We start from the raw sequence: 20,444 nt of genomic DNA, 5'->3' as shown, positions 1-20,444 counted from the left end.
TTAAGTCTTTCCACCAAAACCAACAGCTTGCCTTAGCCATGTGTATTGTTATTTCTAGCTTTTGTTGCATTGTTATGAAATAATGGTTAGGTTTGTGTACTCAATCTCTGCAGCTCTGGTGAACATATTATTGCGTTTTCTTTAATTATATCAGTTTAGTTCAATTAATTATGATTTTGACCTTACAAGACAAATTATTTCCAGAGACAGGCAGCTTGCATGTCCTTGGAGCCCCTTATGGGTGGGCAAATCTGCTTAGATATTTAGAAAGTTCTGAATTGTTAATGGTGATATACTGCAAGTGGAGCAGGACTTTAGACAATTAAATAACTTCTTGCTGCCTTTTAAACCTTAATGAAATTTGATGGATCAAACGTTCAAAAATGGCTAGAAAGTGTGGTAAAGCTGTTTGGAGGCAGTAACCTGCACCTACAGAATGCTTTCTAATGGTACATGTAAATATCTAAAACTTATCACAGAATAAAAAGAGAGATTAGCTCTGTGCTGGTTCTGAGGACCAAATCTGTGGTCAGTTTATAAATAGCACCTTGAGAAAATATCTGGAATGTCTAGGGATATATTTCCCTAAGAATGCATTTTGGATTGTTGTCTGAATTCAAAAGGAATAAACTCCACTTACAAATATCTTGTTCAAAGGAAAGCCCTGCTTAGTTTCGGGGTGTTTTTGTTTTGCTTTGCAGGCAGCCGTCCTTACGTGTTCCTCACAGCCCGTGTTCACCCTGGGGAGAGCAATGCCAGCTGGGTGATGAAGGGCACCCTGGAGTTCCTGGTGAGCAGTGATCCCATTGCTGAGCTCCTGAGGAAATGTTTCATCTTCAAGATTGTGCCCATGCTTAATCCTGATGGAGTCATCAATGGCAAGTGAGTTGTGACGTGTGCTTCTCCTGGGGTTTGTCTGTGTACCCAGCAGATCTCATCTTCGATGCTTGTGCTGGGAGAATTCACTTTTTCCCTGTGTTTTATTCATTTTGTTATCAGACCTGTATGGAGAACGTGAATCTAATGCATGGCCTGGTGTTCTGTCCTGCATTTGCCAGGTGCATGTGGTTCTGTACTGTCTGTGGTCAGAAGTGCTCTCAGTTCACTGGAAGAAGTGTTAGTGGTGCTGGGGATACAGGATCTTTACTGACAAATGGAGGTTTATCCATTCTGCTAAAACAGCAGGGCAGAATACAGCTGAAAGCAGATATGCTTGGGAAAAACTGGCTGTAATTAATGCTTTGTATAACCTGGTGGGGGAGGATGAATAAGGATTTCTTAAATTTTCACAGAAATATTTCTGTATAGTGAACCTTCCTCCTTCTCCCACCTTCTTTTCAATCTTCCTTCCCACAGGTTTCCTAAGAGATGCTGAATCTGATCTGGGAAAAATATTGATTCCTTTTTGCATTCTTTGCCTTATACCCTCCTATCCACCCACACTAACTTCTCTCTCCCTGTACATGACTGGAAAAGGTACAACTCTGCTCCTAATATTTTGAGCTGAAATAAATATTGTTGTGTGAAACCTTGAAGAGGGCACTAAGCTAAGGTAGGCTTGTCCTTTGCTGGAAAACACATCTCCTCCTCTCTGCAGACAGTGGAATTTGTTCACTTTGGGTGTTTGAGTAGTGGGAGTTAATTACTGTTGGTCCTGCCCAGTGCAAGGGCAGGACACCATGATCACATCCCACCAGTGGCTGCTGTCTTGACCTGCTGATGGGGTCTTGTAGAGTTTGCAACTGTGTCCCCTGGCTTATTGCAGAGGAGCACACAAATGCCAAAGCTGAAAGATGGGCTTAAATAAGCACTGGAGCACAGCAAAGTGTAGAGGAACAACTTTTCTAAAGCTACAGTCCCACACCTGCTTTGGGGTTGGGCTGTGATGATTGAGTGTTACGGGAACAGAAAAGCAAATCCTGAGCAACAACTGCACTGAGCTGGGTTTCAAACTCGTTTGGGTTGGGGGTGAGTGGCTCACCAGGGAACACCTCTGGCTTTTCTGACAGTCTCTAGTCTGTGCAGTCACAGATTTTGGGCTGCTGTAGTCTCCAGGGCCTGGGTCTGCCAGAAGTCTGGGAGCACTGTTCAGAATAGCTGGGTACTGCCCCAGGGTATTTGAGGCCTCTGTTGGCACCAAATGCTTTCTTGATCCTCATAGACAGAAGGAACAGGAAAAACAATTGTGACTTTTCCCCCTTATTTTTTTTCTCTCACTACCTTTAGTTAAATTTTCCATCAGATGCAGGACTGGAGGGAATGGCTGACCTTTTCCTCCAGATGTCAGGGACCAGCACAGCAGAGAAGGGACCTTCAGGAGGGAGAATGTGGCTCATGGTGACACCTGAATGAAGGGTATGCGTCACACAGGAGGTGTGTTTTGTGTTCCATGGTGCAGATGAGCTTGAACTGTAGTTAAATCTGGTGATGGAGAAGAGTTTAGTAAACCTTAAATGAAGAGGACCAGGAGAACAGGGACTTGGCCACATCTCCTTTACTGATCATGAGGCCTGGGGAGGGGAATAAATAATTCCTTTGTGCTTTAAATTAAATACATCTCTCTTGTGAATCCTCCCATGGATTCTCTCTCCTACCATGTTCTTCTTGTTTCTTTCTATGTATGCTTTTTAGTGGCCATGGTTCCTCCTATATTAAAAGAAATATTTTTGTTCTGGGGCCCAGGTTCACTGGTAGCATGTTAGAGAGTGTGTGTGCGTGGGTGTATAAGAGCTTGTGGGAGTGTGTAAGAGTTGGCATCTTCTTCCTCTGTCTTTACCTGATTTTAATGATTCCTTTTTATTTTCATCTGCTTCCTTTTTCTCACTCTTAACTCCTGTTGAATCAAGGAGGTTTTTGATTGAAAAGAACTTGATGAATTTTATAAAATAATGAACCAAGGAGTGGAGATGGGAGCTGGGGAGTCTTTTTTAGATGAAGGAAATTTATTGGAAGCCATGTGATATCTTCAAAGGCGTGGGGTAACCATAGTAGCAGCTAGGTAGAGGAAATCCTGGTTTTTCTTTTGGAATATAGCCACAGACTATTCTTTATCTGTTGTAAAAACATCCTGTTCTCTCCTGCATCTGCCCTCCCTCAGCACAGGCTGAATAAGCTTTGTTTCTCCAAGGTAAGGCAGGTGAGGTGCTGGGTTTTCTGTCTCTCCCTTGATGCTCCCTCCCCTTTAATTTACTCTGTCTGTTCCTTGTTTACTCAGGGGCTTTGTTCATTACCTCCTCAAGCCTATCAGCAAAAAGCTTCAGTTGTTTGAAAATTACTGACATAAAGGGAGAGAAATACCTACTAAAATCCCTCCTAGAACAGTTTTCTTCTGCACAGTCTCAAAAAGTACAAAGGAAATAAAAAAAAAGGAGTGTGCTCCCACTTAACCTTTGGAACCTGGTGCTTCTGTTTGGAAGGACAATCTTAAGAGGAGGAGAAGCACCACATTTGTCTCTATACCCAAAGACACTATTTGTATAAATGACCTTTTTCTCTCCTGTATTAATGCTTACTCTCCTGAATGGACACGTTGTGTTCTCTGGGCAATAAGAGGCAGAAAGGATCAGGGATAAGGAAAAAAAGCTAATGGCTGGTCTAAGGAGTCAGTTTATGATGCAGAACTGCATCCTTAAGGACTAAATCTTGAGGTGGTGTCACACAAAGCTGTACGAGTGCAGACATCCCTCCTTCTCTTTATTGCTTCTCTGTGGTCAGAAGGTTGAAGGAGAAGTTTAGTTCTAAATTGGTGCCATGCACTCTGCAAACACACTCCAAAGGCTCCCCCCAGACTGGTTAATCTATGATGTGTTTGTTTCTCTAAGGACAGAGCAGAGATGTGAGAAGGCTGGGAAAGGAGTGGTTTTGAATTAATGGAATTTCTCTCTAGGAGAGAGGTGCAACAGGGAGTTGAGTGCTGCTCTTTGACAGATGCTCTAAGAGTCTTTCCCCATGTTTTCATCAGAAGTTCTGCACCCAAACCTTGCCAAAAGTAGTTGGGTAGGCACATGTGGAAGGCAAGGCATACTTGGAAAAAAAAGAACATTTTGTGAATTGTGAGAGACTCGACCCTCACATGCACTGGCTGTGCTCTGAGATGCACATTGTGAGGTGGCAAGAGCGTGTGCACTGGTGCTTTCCTTCAGACCTCAGAGGTGACAAAGATGCAAGTTGGTGGCTCTGGGAAGTGCACATGAATTGTGGGCTAATTTTCCTCAAGTGGAGCAGAAATTTTTACAGCTCTTTGCTGCTTTGGTGCCCCAGGTGTTGCTTCTGTTGCCTTTCACTGAGAGGGCAGTGATGGATTTGAGAGCTTAGGGTACCAAATGTGGGTAGTGCCTGCACAGCACGAGATAAAATATGAGCTGCAGTATTTCTTAGCTCTCATTTCTGTGAATTGTTCCTTGGTGGAACAACCAGAAATGGTGTCTGGCCCTGCACCATACACTTGTCTGAGTTTCCTCTCTGCTGTGGGAGGTGCCCCAGTTTCATCCAAGGCCCTTTGTGCTGTGCTGATGTGACAGCCCATCCTTGGCTCTCCTTCTGTGATAAACATCCCCCTGCAGACAGCTGCACCCCAGGACTCTCCCTTCTGACAGCACTTCCAGTGCAGGATTGTTTATTCCTTCCTTTATCAGCCAGGGCTGCTGGGCCCCCTGAGTTATTAGCTCTATTCACTCATTGTCAGTGTTTCCTCCTTCGTAAATATGCCCCCATATGTCTCTGCTCCCAAGGAATATGCTTTCTTTTCTATTTACTGCTTTTCCCAGGCCCCCACCTCCTCATTGCTCTCTCCACCCAACGGCCCAATAACAGCCAAGGAGATAAATAAGCTCCATAACTCTTCCCAGCTACTATTTTTTTGTTGTTGTTGTTGTTGTTGCCCTGCATGGTAATATATATAATAACAAGGAAACAAATCTTATTACTAAAGTAATTACAATAAATAAAAAGCTGAGAGGGGAGATGAAGGAAGGGTCTGTCAGGGGAGTGATTGCAGTAGGATTTTTTAAAATTTAATTTACTTGAGATGTTCTCTGCCACTTTGCTGATACCCTGCTGAGGGGGGCTGTGACTAATTAGCAGCCAGCTGTTGTTTTAACACCCTCACCTAATTTATAGTGTGCCTGAGCCTCTAAAACAGGAGCCTGTGTGATATCATTGTTTCTGGGACTCAGCACCAGCCTTGTATCAGTAATTGGCTTTATTGCTTGGTACTTTTGTTTCTCAGAAGCAGTATAGCTGAAATTTTGGGTGCTTTGCTACAATTCCTTTTATCTTCAGCATATCCCAAGTGCTTTCAGGAGTTTGACCCAGAGAGTGAACACAATTTTTTGCTCATAACTGCTTGTCTCAGTGTCCACCCTAATAAATGAGCATCACAACTGCTGCCTTTTGACTAGAAAGTGTGGTGTGGACAGGATCTAGGGTTTGTTTAAATTCTGGGGCCTCGTTCTCCTGTTGGCAGGTTTCTCATGGAAGTACCATATTGTTCTTGCTAATAGAATGGAGATTGCAATATCATCTGTCTTCTAAATGGTCGTGAAATCTAATTAGTTAATGGCCATATTAAAACCTGGAAGGATCCAAGGCATTGTTCCATGTTTCATCAGTCTCCCAGCTGCCAATTGCCAAAGCCTGTGCAGCCTTTGTGAGCTCTCACACAGTGAAGGTGCCCAGTGAGTTGTGTGTGTGTCCCTGTGCTCTTCCCTGTACAATTGATGCAGGTAATGCAAGGTCACCTGGAAATTTTACTACAAAAATCACTGGGTGTGGGGTCAGAGATGTTACTGCCTTGGACTACTAAGCACTTCAGCTTCTAGCCTTGGGAACTGCTTCATTTTGGATGGGTTCTACCTTGCATTTTCAAGTTAGCATGAATATTAGATGTGAACAGGTTGTTCCACAGGCTCAGAAAGGAATCCCTTTGTTCTGCATTCGTGTCTGTTTTCCTAACTGATGATGTGAGTTGGTAATCAGATGTGTGCACTCCTTTGAAGACATTTTCAGGAGCCAGGAGACTGGTGTACAAAGCTAGCTTTTAGTAAAGTTAATGAGATGATTGAATTATATTATAATTCTTGTTAGCTTGATTGTGTGTCATTATCCCTTTTGTTTGTTATTATGCTTATTTGAGTCCCATTTGTAGGGATCTTATTCCCATCACAATTGTGCCCGTGCTGGGCTCTGTAGAGAGACAGGAAAGGAGCAGCTGGTGCCTTGTTAGGACCTGGTGCATTAGTGCCACAGGCTGTGCAGTGGGGTGGGAGGCAATGAAAAGGATGCTGAGCTCTTGGCTGCCTTGCAGCCTGACCCAGCATCTCAGCTCTGGCTGCACAAGGCACTTCCTGGAGCTCTGAGCTTTGTAGTGGCAGCTCTTCCTCAGGATTACATCCTGGCACAGGGAAATCCTCCTGCTGCAATGACTGCCACAACCACCTGATGAGAGTTGGTGGAGGATACCTCAGTATCATCAAGGCAGGAATTGGGGAAATGTTAAAAATCAGGAATCTAGACCTTCTTGGGATTTCCAGACATATATGCAAACCCTGGCCCAGCTGGCTGCATAAGCAAATTTACACTGAGATGTAATTGCTGCTGAGCTTGGATGGTACCTTGTAGGTGATTTTGGTAGGCAATCAGATATCATATCAAAGCTGAATATTTTGGAGTTGAGCTAATATCACAAGTAAAGGGGGTCTTTTGGCCACCCATCTCAAGATCAAGTCTCTTTACATGAGTTAAAGCCTGTTGGAAGCTACAGATGCAGAGATGGAGTTGTTATTCATAGGATGGGAAAATAGAAGTCCACAAAATGAAATTGTAAAAACTTCACTTTTATAGATGCAATGAAGAATGTCCAGTACTTTACTGCAATATCCACACTACCTGGAAAGCTGAAATTGCCTGGGAATGAAGGTTATTGTCTCTTGTAATATACCTTCATATATTACCCTGTGTTATAAATCAGGCAGTATTTCTTTCACCATGAAAACTGGACATCCCTGGAGTTCCTAGTGACATTTCTCATTTTATGTTGCTATTTGGCCCTTTTAAGTATTAAAGCGCATAATTTTTTGTGAAATATGCACTGAAATTTTTGAAAGCTTAAGGCCAAAAAAATCAGGAGCTTAGTTTTGCAAGTGTAAAGCTTATTTTCCATGAGTTTGCTTTTTAAAAATTCTATGCTGGGTTAGCTTTGTGTTTTGGCTAATGTTGTTCTTTAACATTTTTATTTATTTATGTATTTCTCTCTCACTTTTTCCCTTCTCTCTCTTTGGATTCTGTTATTCAAATGTAGCATTAAAAGCTGGTGAAGTACTGTGATAGGAGAGGGGATGTAAAATGACCTTGGGGTGGGGAAACAGACTGACAAGTGGAAATGGTGTTTGTAGAAAAGTGATGAAGAGCCTTATCTACAAAAATAAGCTTCATTTGAGTGCTTATGTTTTCAAAATTGCTGTGCAAAAATGTACCTACAGAGGTCCAGCTGAAGTTGAATTGTTTACCTGTGCACATGGCTTGTGTGATTGCACATGCAATTGGGTAATTACACGGGCAAAATTTGCTCTAGTGGTTTCAGCAAATTGCCATCCTAATTTCATAAACCCAGCTGAATGTCCCACAGAAGCATCAAGAAAATAAAGACCAGAAAATTGAGTCAATACTGCAATGAGAGGGTGAGAAATCAAAACCTTTTCTGCAGCTTAATGGGCAGCACTGCTGGGAAAGGTGCAGGAAAAAGGTGCAGCGCAGTTTTAATGCTGCAAAGGAGCTCTGAGCCTTAAAGGGGTAGAAAAACTGAAGGGCTCTTGGAGTTGTACAGCTCAGGTTCGAGCTGAGGGGAGGAAATAGAGAAGCAGGGGGTGACACTGGCAGGGAAAAGTGATGGTGCACCTTGGGGCTGTTTGAAGGCAGTGTTTGAACACATCCTACCTCCATGATGTCATAACCTTGGCAGGGAATCTCAGGTAACTGTGCTGGTGTTTTTCTGCATGGGAATAGGGGTGATTTATGATGTAAAATTCTTTGGAAATTATGCTATGTTCAGAGCTGTGCAGAAGTGAGAAATTTTTCCGTAGTGTTTTAGAACTGGCTTATTGAATTTCACCAGTGGATGTGTCCTTATGTAAAATTGTTGCATGTTGCATTATATCTCGTAGGGATCCTTCAGTGTCTGGGGAAGCAGAACACAGAGGGGAAGTGGGAGTGAGCAATGTTGTCTAGGTCCTAATTCACCTTTTAGATTGCTTTTGTTTGTCTGCAAAACAGCAATGACTCAAGGACTCACCAGTTGGAGAAGAGCTGCTATATTCTCTGTTTGTATATATGTATATTTCATGGAATGCCAATAGGAAAAAGGATTTATTGCCAAAAATATACACGTAATAATCCATGATCAAATCAAAATCTTCATGTAATGCTGTTTTGTTGTTTTATTGGGAGGTTTTTCTACGTTACTAGGCAGTAACAAGGTATGAGTGCAAGAATTCTTTCCAGGTGCATCCCGTGACAGCATCTCTAGGACTAGCTTCCTTCTCTGTTTTTTGTTGCCCCATTTTCTCCTAAAATGCTCAAAAGCTCAGCTTTTGAAAGAGAGGGAAGTACCAGTCCTCCCAGGGACCCTGGCTCTCATGGAGCACTGCCTAAAGCACAAGTTTGGTTCTCAGTTCTAGCTCTGGTCTGTGGTGTCTTCTGCCAGCAGTAACAGGAATGACATAAATGAAAACTTACTTTTTGAGGAATATTTCCTGTATTCATTGTTTGTTAGAAAACCAAAGGTTATTAGCATAAAAACAAAAGGCAAAGATTAAAAAAGTGATTTTTTTCCGTCTTCCCTCTAACAGTTATGGCACATAAGAGGGTGTAAAGTGCAAAGCAGCTGAACACTCATAAACTATTTAAATACCATTCAGAAATGAGAAGAATCAGGGAAAGAGGCTTTATGTAGCCACATAGTTTATTGCACTAATCAGTCACTTCTACAGTGCACTATCATGGCTTGAAGTCCTTGCTCCAGTGATGTGAAAAGAAATCGGTGATCTCCCATCCAATTTTCTAATAGATCTTGGTCTATATAATTGCAATCTCTAGCATCTCGTTTGAGTAGCAGTGAATCCTGTGCTTAGATGGAAATAATGTTAGCCAAAGCAGGTCTGGATTACAGCTGTGAGAGCAGAGAGGTGGCACCAGGGCTGAATGGGAAGTGGAAGGAGCTGTGGGAGATTAAAAGTAAGCTGTGTTTCTCATGGATATTTTTAGATGACTAAAACAACATCTTTGGGGTTAGACTGAGACCTCTGGAAAGGCCACTGACACTTTGTGGGTTGAACCATCTGCATGGAATAGCCAAATCAAAGGCTGCAAGTTTACCTGTCAAGTGTCCTACTGTAAACCCACATAGGGGCTGAACATGGCATTCCAAAGACAGTGGGAGCACAGTTGTTTTCCTTTCCAGAATGTTACACAAAAGAGAGTTTGCTTTTGAATAACTGTTGTCTAGTCTTGTGCACATGCTGGATTTCAGGTGGAGAACAGCTAAGTGTTTGAAGTCACAATAATTTCTGTTGCTTTCCCTGATATGCAGGTGAGGGCACCCTTGAACTGTGCTACTTCTCTGTCTATATTTAGACAGCTTTGAATGGGATGTAATCCCATCCAGTATGTTTCCTGTTCAAAACTCAAATAGTGTCCATATCAATGGCTGTGAGCTTTCAGGCTCATAACAGTAATACAGCTGGGAATGTAAATAAAGAGGAGAATATTAAGAAAAAGGTTCTGTTGCTGTAAACAGTAGAAATACTTCAAATCAAGTGTATCTTTTCATTATAAAATTTCTTATCAAAACAAAAACCCCGCTCAGGCAGCTATTTATCACAGAATCTCTCTGGATTCCCAAGACTGCTCAAGTATCATTGACAAGGGTTTTCCAATATTGGTATCTCTTTGAGGATCTTCAGATGAATCTCATCAGGCCCCACAGATTGTAGGGATCCAGCTGGAGCAGCAGGTCACACACAATTTTGCAGTCCACCTGGAGTGGATCATTCTCTGATGAACTGGCTTTGACAGTGTTCATAACTCTCTCTGTGGTTTAACTGAGGAGTGTCTGTTCTGGCAGTGTGAGGACAGATGTTTATTTGTTATATATTTGGTCTCAAAGTGCCATAACAAAGCACCTGCTTTACTTCCAGGCATTGCTTACTGTTCCTCTTTTGGACTTTTTTCTTTCATAGGTGATGGACCCATTGCTTTGTGAATGTTGTGGGTTTCTGCTTCCAGGTCATTGGGTAGAAATTGTGGCAACCAGCTCTGCAGCAGATGTTGCAAAGCACAGAAAAGAAATCACTTAGGTGCAATCAACCCCCTTCTGTTTTGTGTTTTTCCCTGAGTATTTTATTAATCTCTGATAAACACATGTGGCAGCTCTGAAACCATTATTTTACATGCAGTCTCAGATGGATTGGTCCCCAAAGAGCACATATCTAATTCTCCACAAACTAGCTCTGGTGCAGGTATGACTCTGTCATTGCTAATTCTTGCTGAAACCTCATGGAAACCTAAATCTTTGAAGTTTGCCAAAAACTCTGAGGTCCAAATGATACAGTATTCTATGCATGTAAATGCATATATAATGTTAATAGAAACCATTTTGATCCAGATTGCCAGGACTGAAAGGATGCAGTTGTGCTTGAAAAACAGATATGTGTGTGCATGCACAATTACTCAAGCTGTGGTTTAGGCATTTAAGTGGCCATTTGTGCTCTCATTTTCAATTATGATGTTCATCCTAGGGGAATGGGTTTGTGCAAATCAGCAACACAAATATGCATATGTTTTGGTGTGTGCTACTCTAAAAACATGTTGCATTACTTGGACATAAACTTGGATTGATTTATCTTCTTTTCCCTTTGAAATTTCTATTTTAATCTGAGGAATGTGAGCTGTGGTGGCTGAATGGCAGTTCTTCAGCAGCATGATTTCCTTTTCCAAATGGTTAACTCTTGTAATTGTTTCTGTAATGTAAGATAATATTTCCTGCTAACAGTTATTTAGGATACTGTCATGGCAAGCCATAATTCAACCCCATTGCCTAGTGGCCCAAATAATGACCAAGGCTTGCCCCTAGCTGAATTATCATTCTTATGCTTTCTACTTTCCCTACATGCACATAAACAAGTCTGTCTTTATGCCAAACTCTGAAAGACAAAGGATAGGAGAAGCAATATTGTTGATTCAGAGCCCCATCCTGCAGCTTCAGGGAGAGAGCTGCCTATAGGACTACAAAGGCCTTTAAAGGGGCTTTTAGTGACTTAGCTGATAGGCTTTATGAAGGCTCAATAGGCTCTTATTTTTTCTCATTTTAAATATATCTATATAGAGTGTCTACTGCAAATATTCAAGAGAGGATGAAGATGTCCAATCTGACACAGAAATGCAAGGCTATTTGGGCTGAAGCTAAACTGCTCAAGGATCTTCAGCACATTGAAATTTGCACCAAAAATAGGAACTTCTGAGTCATCTGACTTATGACTAGTGGAAATAGTGCTTTGAAAGAAGATTGAGTTTAATATCCCTTCTGTGGTTCTTTAAGAAAGAGTAGATGTCAGGAAAGGACAGTAGCAGTGTGAAAGTCACAGAAGGATAAGTTTTTGTCAGTAAACAGTTCCTGGTTAAGTACACTTAAACTCGTGTTTAAGTTCCTTCATATTATTAATCCTTTTAAGGTTTAGCATAATAAAAGTCCATTGATTAATTTTCAAGCTGTAGCTTGCCCGTGATCCTTTTGGAAGGAAACGATATCAAATGGAAATATGTTAAGACTATATGACAATGACCCAAGGAATTGGAAAACCACATATTTTAAATCACTTATTGTGATCCAAAATGACATCTTAATTCTTGAAGTTTAACACCATTCATGCTGGGGGGACTGTGAATCATTGGAAGTAATATGCAAATTTATCTAACCTGGCAAATGGGTCTATGATTCATATCAGTTTGGGCCAGGAATGTAAGCTTTGTAAGCTGCTACAAAAATGTGCAAAGGAAGGCTGTAACTTAGACTTTCTGAATGGCGATTCACAGAGAGGATGGGTGGTAGGGCAATTTGCCTGGCTCGATGTGGGAGCTGAGCTCAGTCATGGGTCACTCAAAGGACTAAAACTGAGCCTGTTCTGGACTCATCTGGAGAGTCATGGATGCCCTGATGGTGCTGGAAGCGCTCTGCAGAGACTGGGCTATGAGCAGGGCAGGATGAGGGAGGTTTCTTAGAGCAAGCTGACAAAAGGGATCTTACCCTGTTGCAGGAGTGTTTTTGGACTAGAAATGAAGAATGATGGTCTTGACTATTTCACACTGCAGAGGGGAAGATGACTCCAGATGAGGTGTGAGTGCTCCAGGCAGCCCAAACTTGATATTACACTTAATTAACCTGAGCCAGGCTACATCCCTTCAGGCTCATGGAAAAGTGTGTGTGGCTCATGCTCCTGTGGTAAAGCTCACAAGACTGCACAGAGACCTGTGGGTTTGTGTCAGCAGAACAGAGAGGAGCAGAGGCTCCAGCCTGCTCTTGTTCATGTTCTCAGGTGTCCCCTGGGAACTGACAGCTGAAATCTTGCACTGCTGGGTGAGCTCTGATTAATTGCGGTTGCCCAAAGCAGGACCTGCTGGATAATCTCAAGACACTTTCCTGGAAGCCTTCAGTGCATTTTGTACCCTTCAAATGGCAGAAGATATGAGATAGATGTCCATTAGGCAGCCAAGTTCAGGAGCTTATCTGCATTGCTTTAAGCCTGCTACATTCCCATCAGCCCATTAGAGAACCTCTCAGCCCATTAGAGAGCCTCTTTCCTTGAGTGGGAAGAAGGAAGAATTCTTGCTAATTCCCTAATACCTATTGGTCATAGGCTGCCTTTTCTTTTTCCACTTCAAAATGTCACAGTGGATTCCTGATGGAATTAGAGATTTTTATCTTCCTTCCCTCTGCTAGACCTCTGACTTTTTCTGGTTTTCTTCCACACTGAAGACTTAATTTCTCACATATGTGAGACAGTGAAAATTAAACAAACAAGCTGGCAGATAGACAGAATGGTTCTTCATGTCTGGAAAGCTGCAATGAGCTGTGACTTAGGAATTACAGTGCTTCATATTCAAACTTTTCTTTTTGATGCATTGAGGTGGCACAGAAGCTGACAGTGACATATGGAGAAGGCCACCTTAGCAGGATTGAGGCTGTTATGTGATAAATGACATGGTATGTCAAAGGACTCCTGTTATCCATCATGCTGGCTTCCTCTCAGCACACTCTCCAAAACAAGAGGCAGCTACACAAACAGCAGGGGGAAGCTGTAGGTAGGGTCAGTGGTGTGCTCAAAAGAGAAAATAAGAAAGCTGGAAGTGCATGTTCTCATGGGCATAATAGCCTCTGAGTCTTGAGCTGAGAATTTAAAAGCTTTTTTCTGTTGAAACTTCCGAAGTACTCCAGTTTTACATCTTTGTCAAGAATAAACCTCAATTTCAACATTTGTCTCAAAAATCATGAAGACAAAAGGTTTCAAAAAGCCACCAAGTTTTGTTATAAATAGCTAAGCTTTCTCTAAAGAAAGCTTATTTAGCACCATGTTTTGGACTGGAAGCCTGGTTCTGTGCCCTGATACATCCCCAGACTTTCCCTCTTTCCTCTCTTTCTCCCTTTCACCTCTATTTGGTAGTTTGAGCCTGAAATGCAGCAGAATGAAAATCCTGATCTGTAATTTCCTACATGTATGAGACATGGGAAGCACAGGCAAAGTGGTACAAGTGCTATTAGAAATGTAAGGGTGATAAAAGAATCTTGAGAGTGCTATTAGAAATGTAAGGGTGATAAAAGAATCTTGAGGGAAGGAACAGGGCTTTGACCTTCAGCACACCTGACACAGGAATGTTGCCTGTAGGACACTTCCTACTTGTTTTGGCCATTCAAGTTAAACAGTAATGGGGCAAACTTTCACAGCTCTGTCTCCCACTGTTGGAAAGTGTGTGACTTGATCTCAGACTTCTCTCTGTGTCACATTTAACCCAACAGTAGCTCTTTATTTTTTTAAAATTCATTTCAGTTTGATACATGCACCAGTGGCCATTCAGGAGGATCAAGGGTTGTGTGGCACAACTGGCACCGGTCCATTTTAACCTCCTTGAGTCCATCTCTCTTTTTCATTAGCCAGAATGGCTTTCTTTCCTCTACATGATTAATGGACTCTCGATAGCTATGTAGTCTATAAACCTAGACAAGACAAGTAGTCTGTCTCTTTTGATCCCTGAGCTCCTAAAAGCCTGAGTCTGATTCTGCTTAAATGGTGCTCATGTGCCCACATGCACAGTAGTAATTGATGCAAAATATCAAATGTCACTATGTGACATTTCATTCATAACAGTCACATTTAAAGTAAAGACTTTAACTTGATGATTCACCAATGGCCAGTGTCAAATTATCTGGGATGGTCTTCATGTTACAAGTGTCAATCAACAAATTAATTAGTCTGGAGATAATTTAATCAGAGCCCATCAGTGAACTGGCTTGAGGAAATCCCTTTGCTTCCAGATTATCCCTGCAGCCTGCTTGCAGGAATGAGGGCATTGCCTTGGAGAAGGGTGGGTGCATACAGCTTTTCTTGCCCCTGTGGCAAATCCATCTCTGGGAGGATGGAGTTGCCAGTCCCTCGGGTGCACCTGTTCCGCAGTTCAGTGCAGGACTTCAGGTTCTACAGTTCCTGGAAGCTCCTTCCTAGAACAAAATTTGCTAAACACAAACCAACCCAAATCTATAGATAAGTCAGGCCCCTCCAGCTCCCAGTGCTGCTGTGCTCCACTTCATTTGACAGTGTGGATTTTCCTTCACAAACTCTTCATGTGATGAGACACTTATTTCAGCTGTTGACCCCTGTCAATGACCCCTCACTGAGAGATCAGGTGTAAAGAACCAGGCTATTATCTGCCTTCCACTCACACATTTCTAATCAAAGCAGCCAATTTTGCTAACTCCTACGGCTGAAGTCACAGTGAGGCAGACCTGGCTGAGTACTGAGAAAAGAAGAGCTTGGAATGGCATAGCCAGGGGTAAGAAATCCTAAGGGTGAGGCTGAAAAAGAAAGGTTAAGCTGGGAGAAAAGATGAACAAGCTAAGCAGGGAGGAATTCTAAATTCCGGTTGCATTTAATGTGAGAAGTCATAAGAAACAATAGAGTGAAGAAAAGCATCTCTATACCCTCCATGCATCTCTCCATGATCCTTTAGCTCACTGCAGTGAGCACTGGTAGAATGCTGTAGTGTATTCTGCTTTCAGTGTGCATTCTTAACACAAAATAGGTGGGGAAAAAAAAAGCCCAAAACATCTCAATAATATCCAGAGCATCTATGACAAGAAGATATCTTTTCAGATATTATAAAGGTTAATTTTTACTCCAGTTATGACACCTTTTAACTCATTCTGTTCTGGAAGTTGAATTCTCTCTAAAATGAGACAACCCTTGAGAGTGTGAGCCCTGTGTATTGCCTTCAGAGGAGGAGCCAAGGCCATGTGGCATTTTCTGCTTTGGTCTGCAAAAGCTATAGCCCAGGCTATGAGCCATCACTTTTGTCATTACCTGTCATCAGAGGAATCTTGTTACATAGGGCAGTAATCCTTGATGATGTGTCAAACACTTGTGCTGCTCCCTCCCTTGGAGCGCTAATTTTGGTTGATAGCTGTTTCTTGCTTACCTTCCAAGGCGATGTGGAGGTGTCACTTTATTATATTTGAATGTTTTAGCTGCATTTCAGTAACAGACAAATGATGTCAGTATCTTGTCACCTGATGGAGCAATCTGTCAATGGCTTACAGGCACAAATGATGGACTGGCATCTCAGGCTGGATAGTGAAACTCAGCCTTTGACTTTGATTTTCACCTTTTTTTTCTGGTTTAAAGGTCCTGTAGGCTGTAATTGCTTTTTGGGACTGATAATGTATTCGTAGCTCTGAATTGGAGAACAGCTGTTGTCTTCAGTTTCTTCATGTTTCACTGTCTGGTTTATAATTACAGTCTATAAATTGTGTTAGGATTTTTGGTAACAAGGAGTGTACTGAAAATTATATTTTTTCCAGTATTTGCAGGAAACAGGGAAGGAAAAGCAACATTGGCAAATGATAAGAGTGTTGTTTTTCTCACCTTTCTGGGTTTTTGGTGCAAGAGTTTGGCATTTTCTCCAGGATTCCAATCTGATGTTTGCCCAGTGCTATTTGGATTTGGAGCATGAACTTTCAGCCAAAACGTCCACAGTGCAGAGGCTTATTAACCATAGGAGACTGATATCATCATCATTTCCAGAGAATGATCTGGTTTCTCATTTGTAATTCTGCTCTGTAGAGCTAATGGAAGATGCTCTAAGCAAAGTCCTGGGTCTCTGTGTGTAAACAAAACAATACTGAGAAACCCCCAGAGTACCAAGCTTGTTTTTCTTATGATTTATACCTTTTCAGTTATGTGAAAAGAAATGTAAATATTTTGCTTGCTTTTCTTTGTTATCCCAGCATATGGTGTTTTTTCCCTTGCTTTACTCCCACAGGGAGTTATATCCTAATTTCTTCTCAGTTCAGAATCTGTCTCTCTTTGTCTTAAACTTTTGCCCTTTCCTTCTCTGTGAATGTCTCTCTCCCCATGCAGTTCTCCTTCTGGCTTTTGTCTCCCACTCTCCCACTTTTTGTCTTTATTTATTTTTGCTTTGGTAATCCACTAGGATTTTTGTCAGTTCCTCTTTAGCATGATGTGGACAAAGGACCTTGGAAGCTCCATGGTTATTGCTTATCATTAGTGGTGGAGACTGCTCAGAGAAATGCTTGCTGCTGTTTCCTGGTAGTGGAAAATAGTTCATTATTGTCAGATGGGCTCAAAGAAGGACATTGACCAGGGCAAGCTTGAGCAGTGGCCCATGGAAAATCAATGAGGTTTACCAAGAACAGGTGCTGGTGGCTGAGAAACTGGACATGACCCATCCCTGTGCTCTGGCAACCCAGAAAGCCAAACACATCCTGGGCTGCATCCAGAGGAGCGTGGGCAGCAGGGCAAGGAGGGAATTATGCCCCTCTGCTCCACTCAGGTGAAACCCCACCTGCAGAGCTGCCTCCTTCCCCAGCCCAGGAAAATCAGCCTGCTGGAGCAAGCCCAGAGGAGGCCACCAAGATGTTTAGAGGGTTGGAACTTCTCTGCTATGAGGAAAAGATTAAGAGTAATGGGAAAGAAAAGGCTTTGGGATGACCTCATTGTGGCCTTTTAGTACTTGAAGGAAGCCAACAGGAAAGAGATTATTTAGAAGGCCTGGAGTGACAGGACAAAAGGGAATGACTTCAAACTAAAAGAAAGTAAGTTTAGATTAGATGCTAGGGGAAAAAAAAAATCTATATTTTGAGGCTGGTGAGGTGCTGGACCATGCTGTCTACAGAAACTGTAGATGCCTCATCTCTGAAAATATTCAAGGCCAGGTTGGATGGGGCTTGGAGCAACCTGGTCCAGTGGAATGTGTCCCTGCACATGACAAAGGGATCGAGCAAGAGGACCTCGAAGGTCCCTTCCAACCCAAACCACTCTATGATCACAAAATGCTGTAGTTCAGGGAGGGCAGCTTCCACACAGCCCATAGGAAGGTTTCTCCAGCTGTTCTCAAGCAGACTAATTATTACCTAGATTTGGTACCCAAGATTCCATGAGTTATTTAGGATACTCTGTGTTTTAGGAGCTGTAGTACTTGTTGGAAAAGTGTGTGCTTTAGGTCAGCTATTCTCAGTTTACCCTGTTCTGATGGGTACTATGCCTTGTTTCCCTTTCTGGCCTCCCTCTGCTGCTCTGACAATACACCTCAATCTGGGGAAACCCTGGCCTGGTAGTTCTCCTGCATTTGTAAAATAATTCTTCCTTTTCGATTCATTAAGTAGCTTTGCTCCCTGTTGGCCTGTGCTATTACAATATTTCCCCCTATTACTTATGTAGACTGTTTTATATTAAATAAGAGAGTGTTATATGGTCCAATTAATAGCATTCAGAATCTTTAGTGTAGCTTAAACTTTTCTCAAATCTGGAACAAGCTCAAATCCCAGGAAAAATATTCCTGGGCTTATATCTTCCAAACCATAGCTTTCATTTCTGTGACATTTTTCCTTAATCTCTAAGAAATAATAGGTGGTTCTTGTAAGTTCTCTAACAGTTCAGTAATTATGATATCAATGACAAGTATGAAACAGGTGGTAGTGGGGAAGAATTTACAAGAGAAGAACAGCCATCAAACTTGAAAATGGCAGCAGATTTCTCTGTTTCTTCTCCTTGGAATTCTTTTGGCTAAGTGAAATGAAATTGTCTTTGATTACTTGTTTTAAAAACTGTGTTAGTAATAATCCATTTATCTGCAGTATCTATGGAAGGCCCCAGGATTCCATGACCTACTGTAAACATCTCTGGGGTTTCACTCTCTGTATCTACATTTGGTGTCACTCATCCCAAACAATTAAAAAGTACCTCAGCAGGTTGGGAAAAGAATTTTTAATAATTTAAAAGCCACATTGTGGTTTTTAGTTAGATAAAATTAACTGATATATATTTTTTTTTTCTTTTTTTAGGTGTGTGGTGTGAATAAAACATTTGTCTGTGTGTAGCTGATTGTAATGTAATATTCCTTTTGCTTCCAGTAGGGATTTGGGAAAGGAGTTGCTTTTATAAGCTGTCCTACCTGGAGGTAAAAAAAGATAAGTGTCTAGGGAAAACAGAAATGAATATTGTATCTAATTTCTGGATTTTAAACAAATATTGTGTCAGACTTGCTAGTGGTACATTTGGAAGGAGGATCCCTTGTTTATTCAAAATTATCTGGGACATCTGAAGTGCATCTGGTTATAGAAAGGTCATGTTAAAATATATATATTGATGCATCAGTTCATTAAAGAGAAGGGTTCACCTTTTCCTCTTTTTATTTGTTTTGAGCAATGTTTTTCACCATTTGTAATTATTTCCCCCCTGCTACTTTGAAGTGTTTATAGGCAACAGAAAAATAAACAACATCTTTTACTCTTCACCATGCAATGTAGTAGCAGATGAAAGGAAGGTAAAAAAGCATAGTAAAGGATTGACAGGCATCACATGGCAATCTGGTCCAAGAGGACAAAGCCTGACATTTGTAGTTATCATCAGTTTAAATAGGGGACACCAAGTGTCAATACTGAATCCTGAGCAGGCCATTTTAATGATGATGGCATGGTAAGGAAAAACTTTCTAAGTTTGCTGAGGTAATCTTATGCTCAGAAGCAGAAGGAATAAGAATTGTTATTACTTTGTTCTAAAGAGCTTATTTTCATGCGTAGCATAATGCCCTGAATTCTAACAGGGATATCTTTGGCATTGGTAAATGTTCTGAAAATGCATATTCTGCTGGCCAGTCATACAAAATAGGAGGAAAGTTGTTTGATTAATTTTCTTATTTCAGGAAATGGTAAATAGCTGTCTAGATGATCTGAGTAACATTGTGTGAAGTATTTCCACAGCCTTTAGCTTGAAGGGCAAACTGATCAACATAGGTACCTTCTGACTGGATCTTGTTTTCCCACACCCCACTGGAAATTCACAATCGCTCTGCTGGTAACTGCAAGCGTAACCCAGTTGTGATGTGTAAATGTATCCTGTTGTTTTTCGGGTTCTTTTGTTTTTGTTTTTTTCTTTTTTTTTGAATCCTTCTGTTTTAAGAACTAGCTCTCTGCTCTGAACCAATCAGAAGCTGTCAGCGAAACATCTGGCTTGAACATCTGCTGGCAGATGGAATGCAACAAGTAGCAAACACCGTGTGTTAGGATGGTGATGGCAAGGAAACCTCTCTTTTGGGAACAGCAAAAGGAAGATATATGCTGATGTTCCCTTGCCATTACAACTCTTGCTGGGATATTAGATGTGCACACACAATCTCTTGGAGAATATCTATTTACTGTGTAGGAAACCTGGACAGGTGCTCATTAAGAATGTAACCCACGATTTGGCCATAAAATGCAGGACATGGCCTCCCCAAGTGTTGTAGAGATATTTCCTGTGTGGACATTCTGGGCTGAGTTTGAAACACAGATATGTGATCAGGTTAATGGAGCAGCAAAGACTTATTTGCAGTTGGAAGCAGACAGCTAAATAATAATAATAAATCAGTAAGTAAATAAATAAAATTCAAGCAGCTCGCTTTTCTGAATGTAATTAAGGAGCTGTGTCCATTCAATCAGCATAGTCACTTTGCATTTGATGAAATCCTGAGAAGTGGATGTAAATAATACTTTGAGAACATAGTTGACTCAAATGTCCCTTTGTAATGATGGGAAACATGTTTTGGAATGATTTTCAACTTAGCTCACTGAATCAGAATACCCAAGGAAGTGATTCTTTCCTTCAAGGCTCTTGAGTTACTTTACACAT

General features: G+C 41.5%; 1 protein-coding gene across 1 annotated transcript in view; it reads left to right on the top strand.

Annotated features, from left to right (window-relative positions):
* The window catches only part of AGBL1 (AGBL carboxypeptidase 1), a gene marked incomplete at both ends in the record, with an annotated part of 309,418 nt that overhangs the window by 148,216 nt on the left and 140,758 nt on the right, over positions 1–20,444 (top strand). Inside the window, one exon of the mRNA XM_084213816.1 lies at positions 702–882. Coding sequence (XP_084069942.1) covers positions 702–882 — 181 coding nt within the window. The remainder of the gene's footprint in view (positions 1–701; positions 883–20,444) is intronic.

This window comes from Fringilla coelebs (assembly GCF_963513975.1).
Source record: "Fringilla coelebs genome assembly, chromosome: 12".
Taxonomy (NCBI): Eukaryota; Metazoa; Chordata; class Aves; order Passeriformes; family Fringillidae; genus Fringilla; species Fringilla coelebs.
The sequence above is the reverse complement of the archived record's forward strand: the minus strand, read 5'-3'. Positions and strand labels throughout refer to the sequence as shown.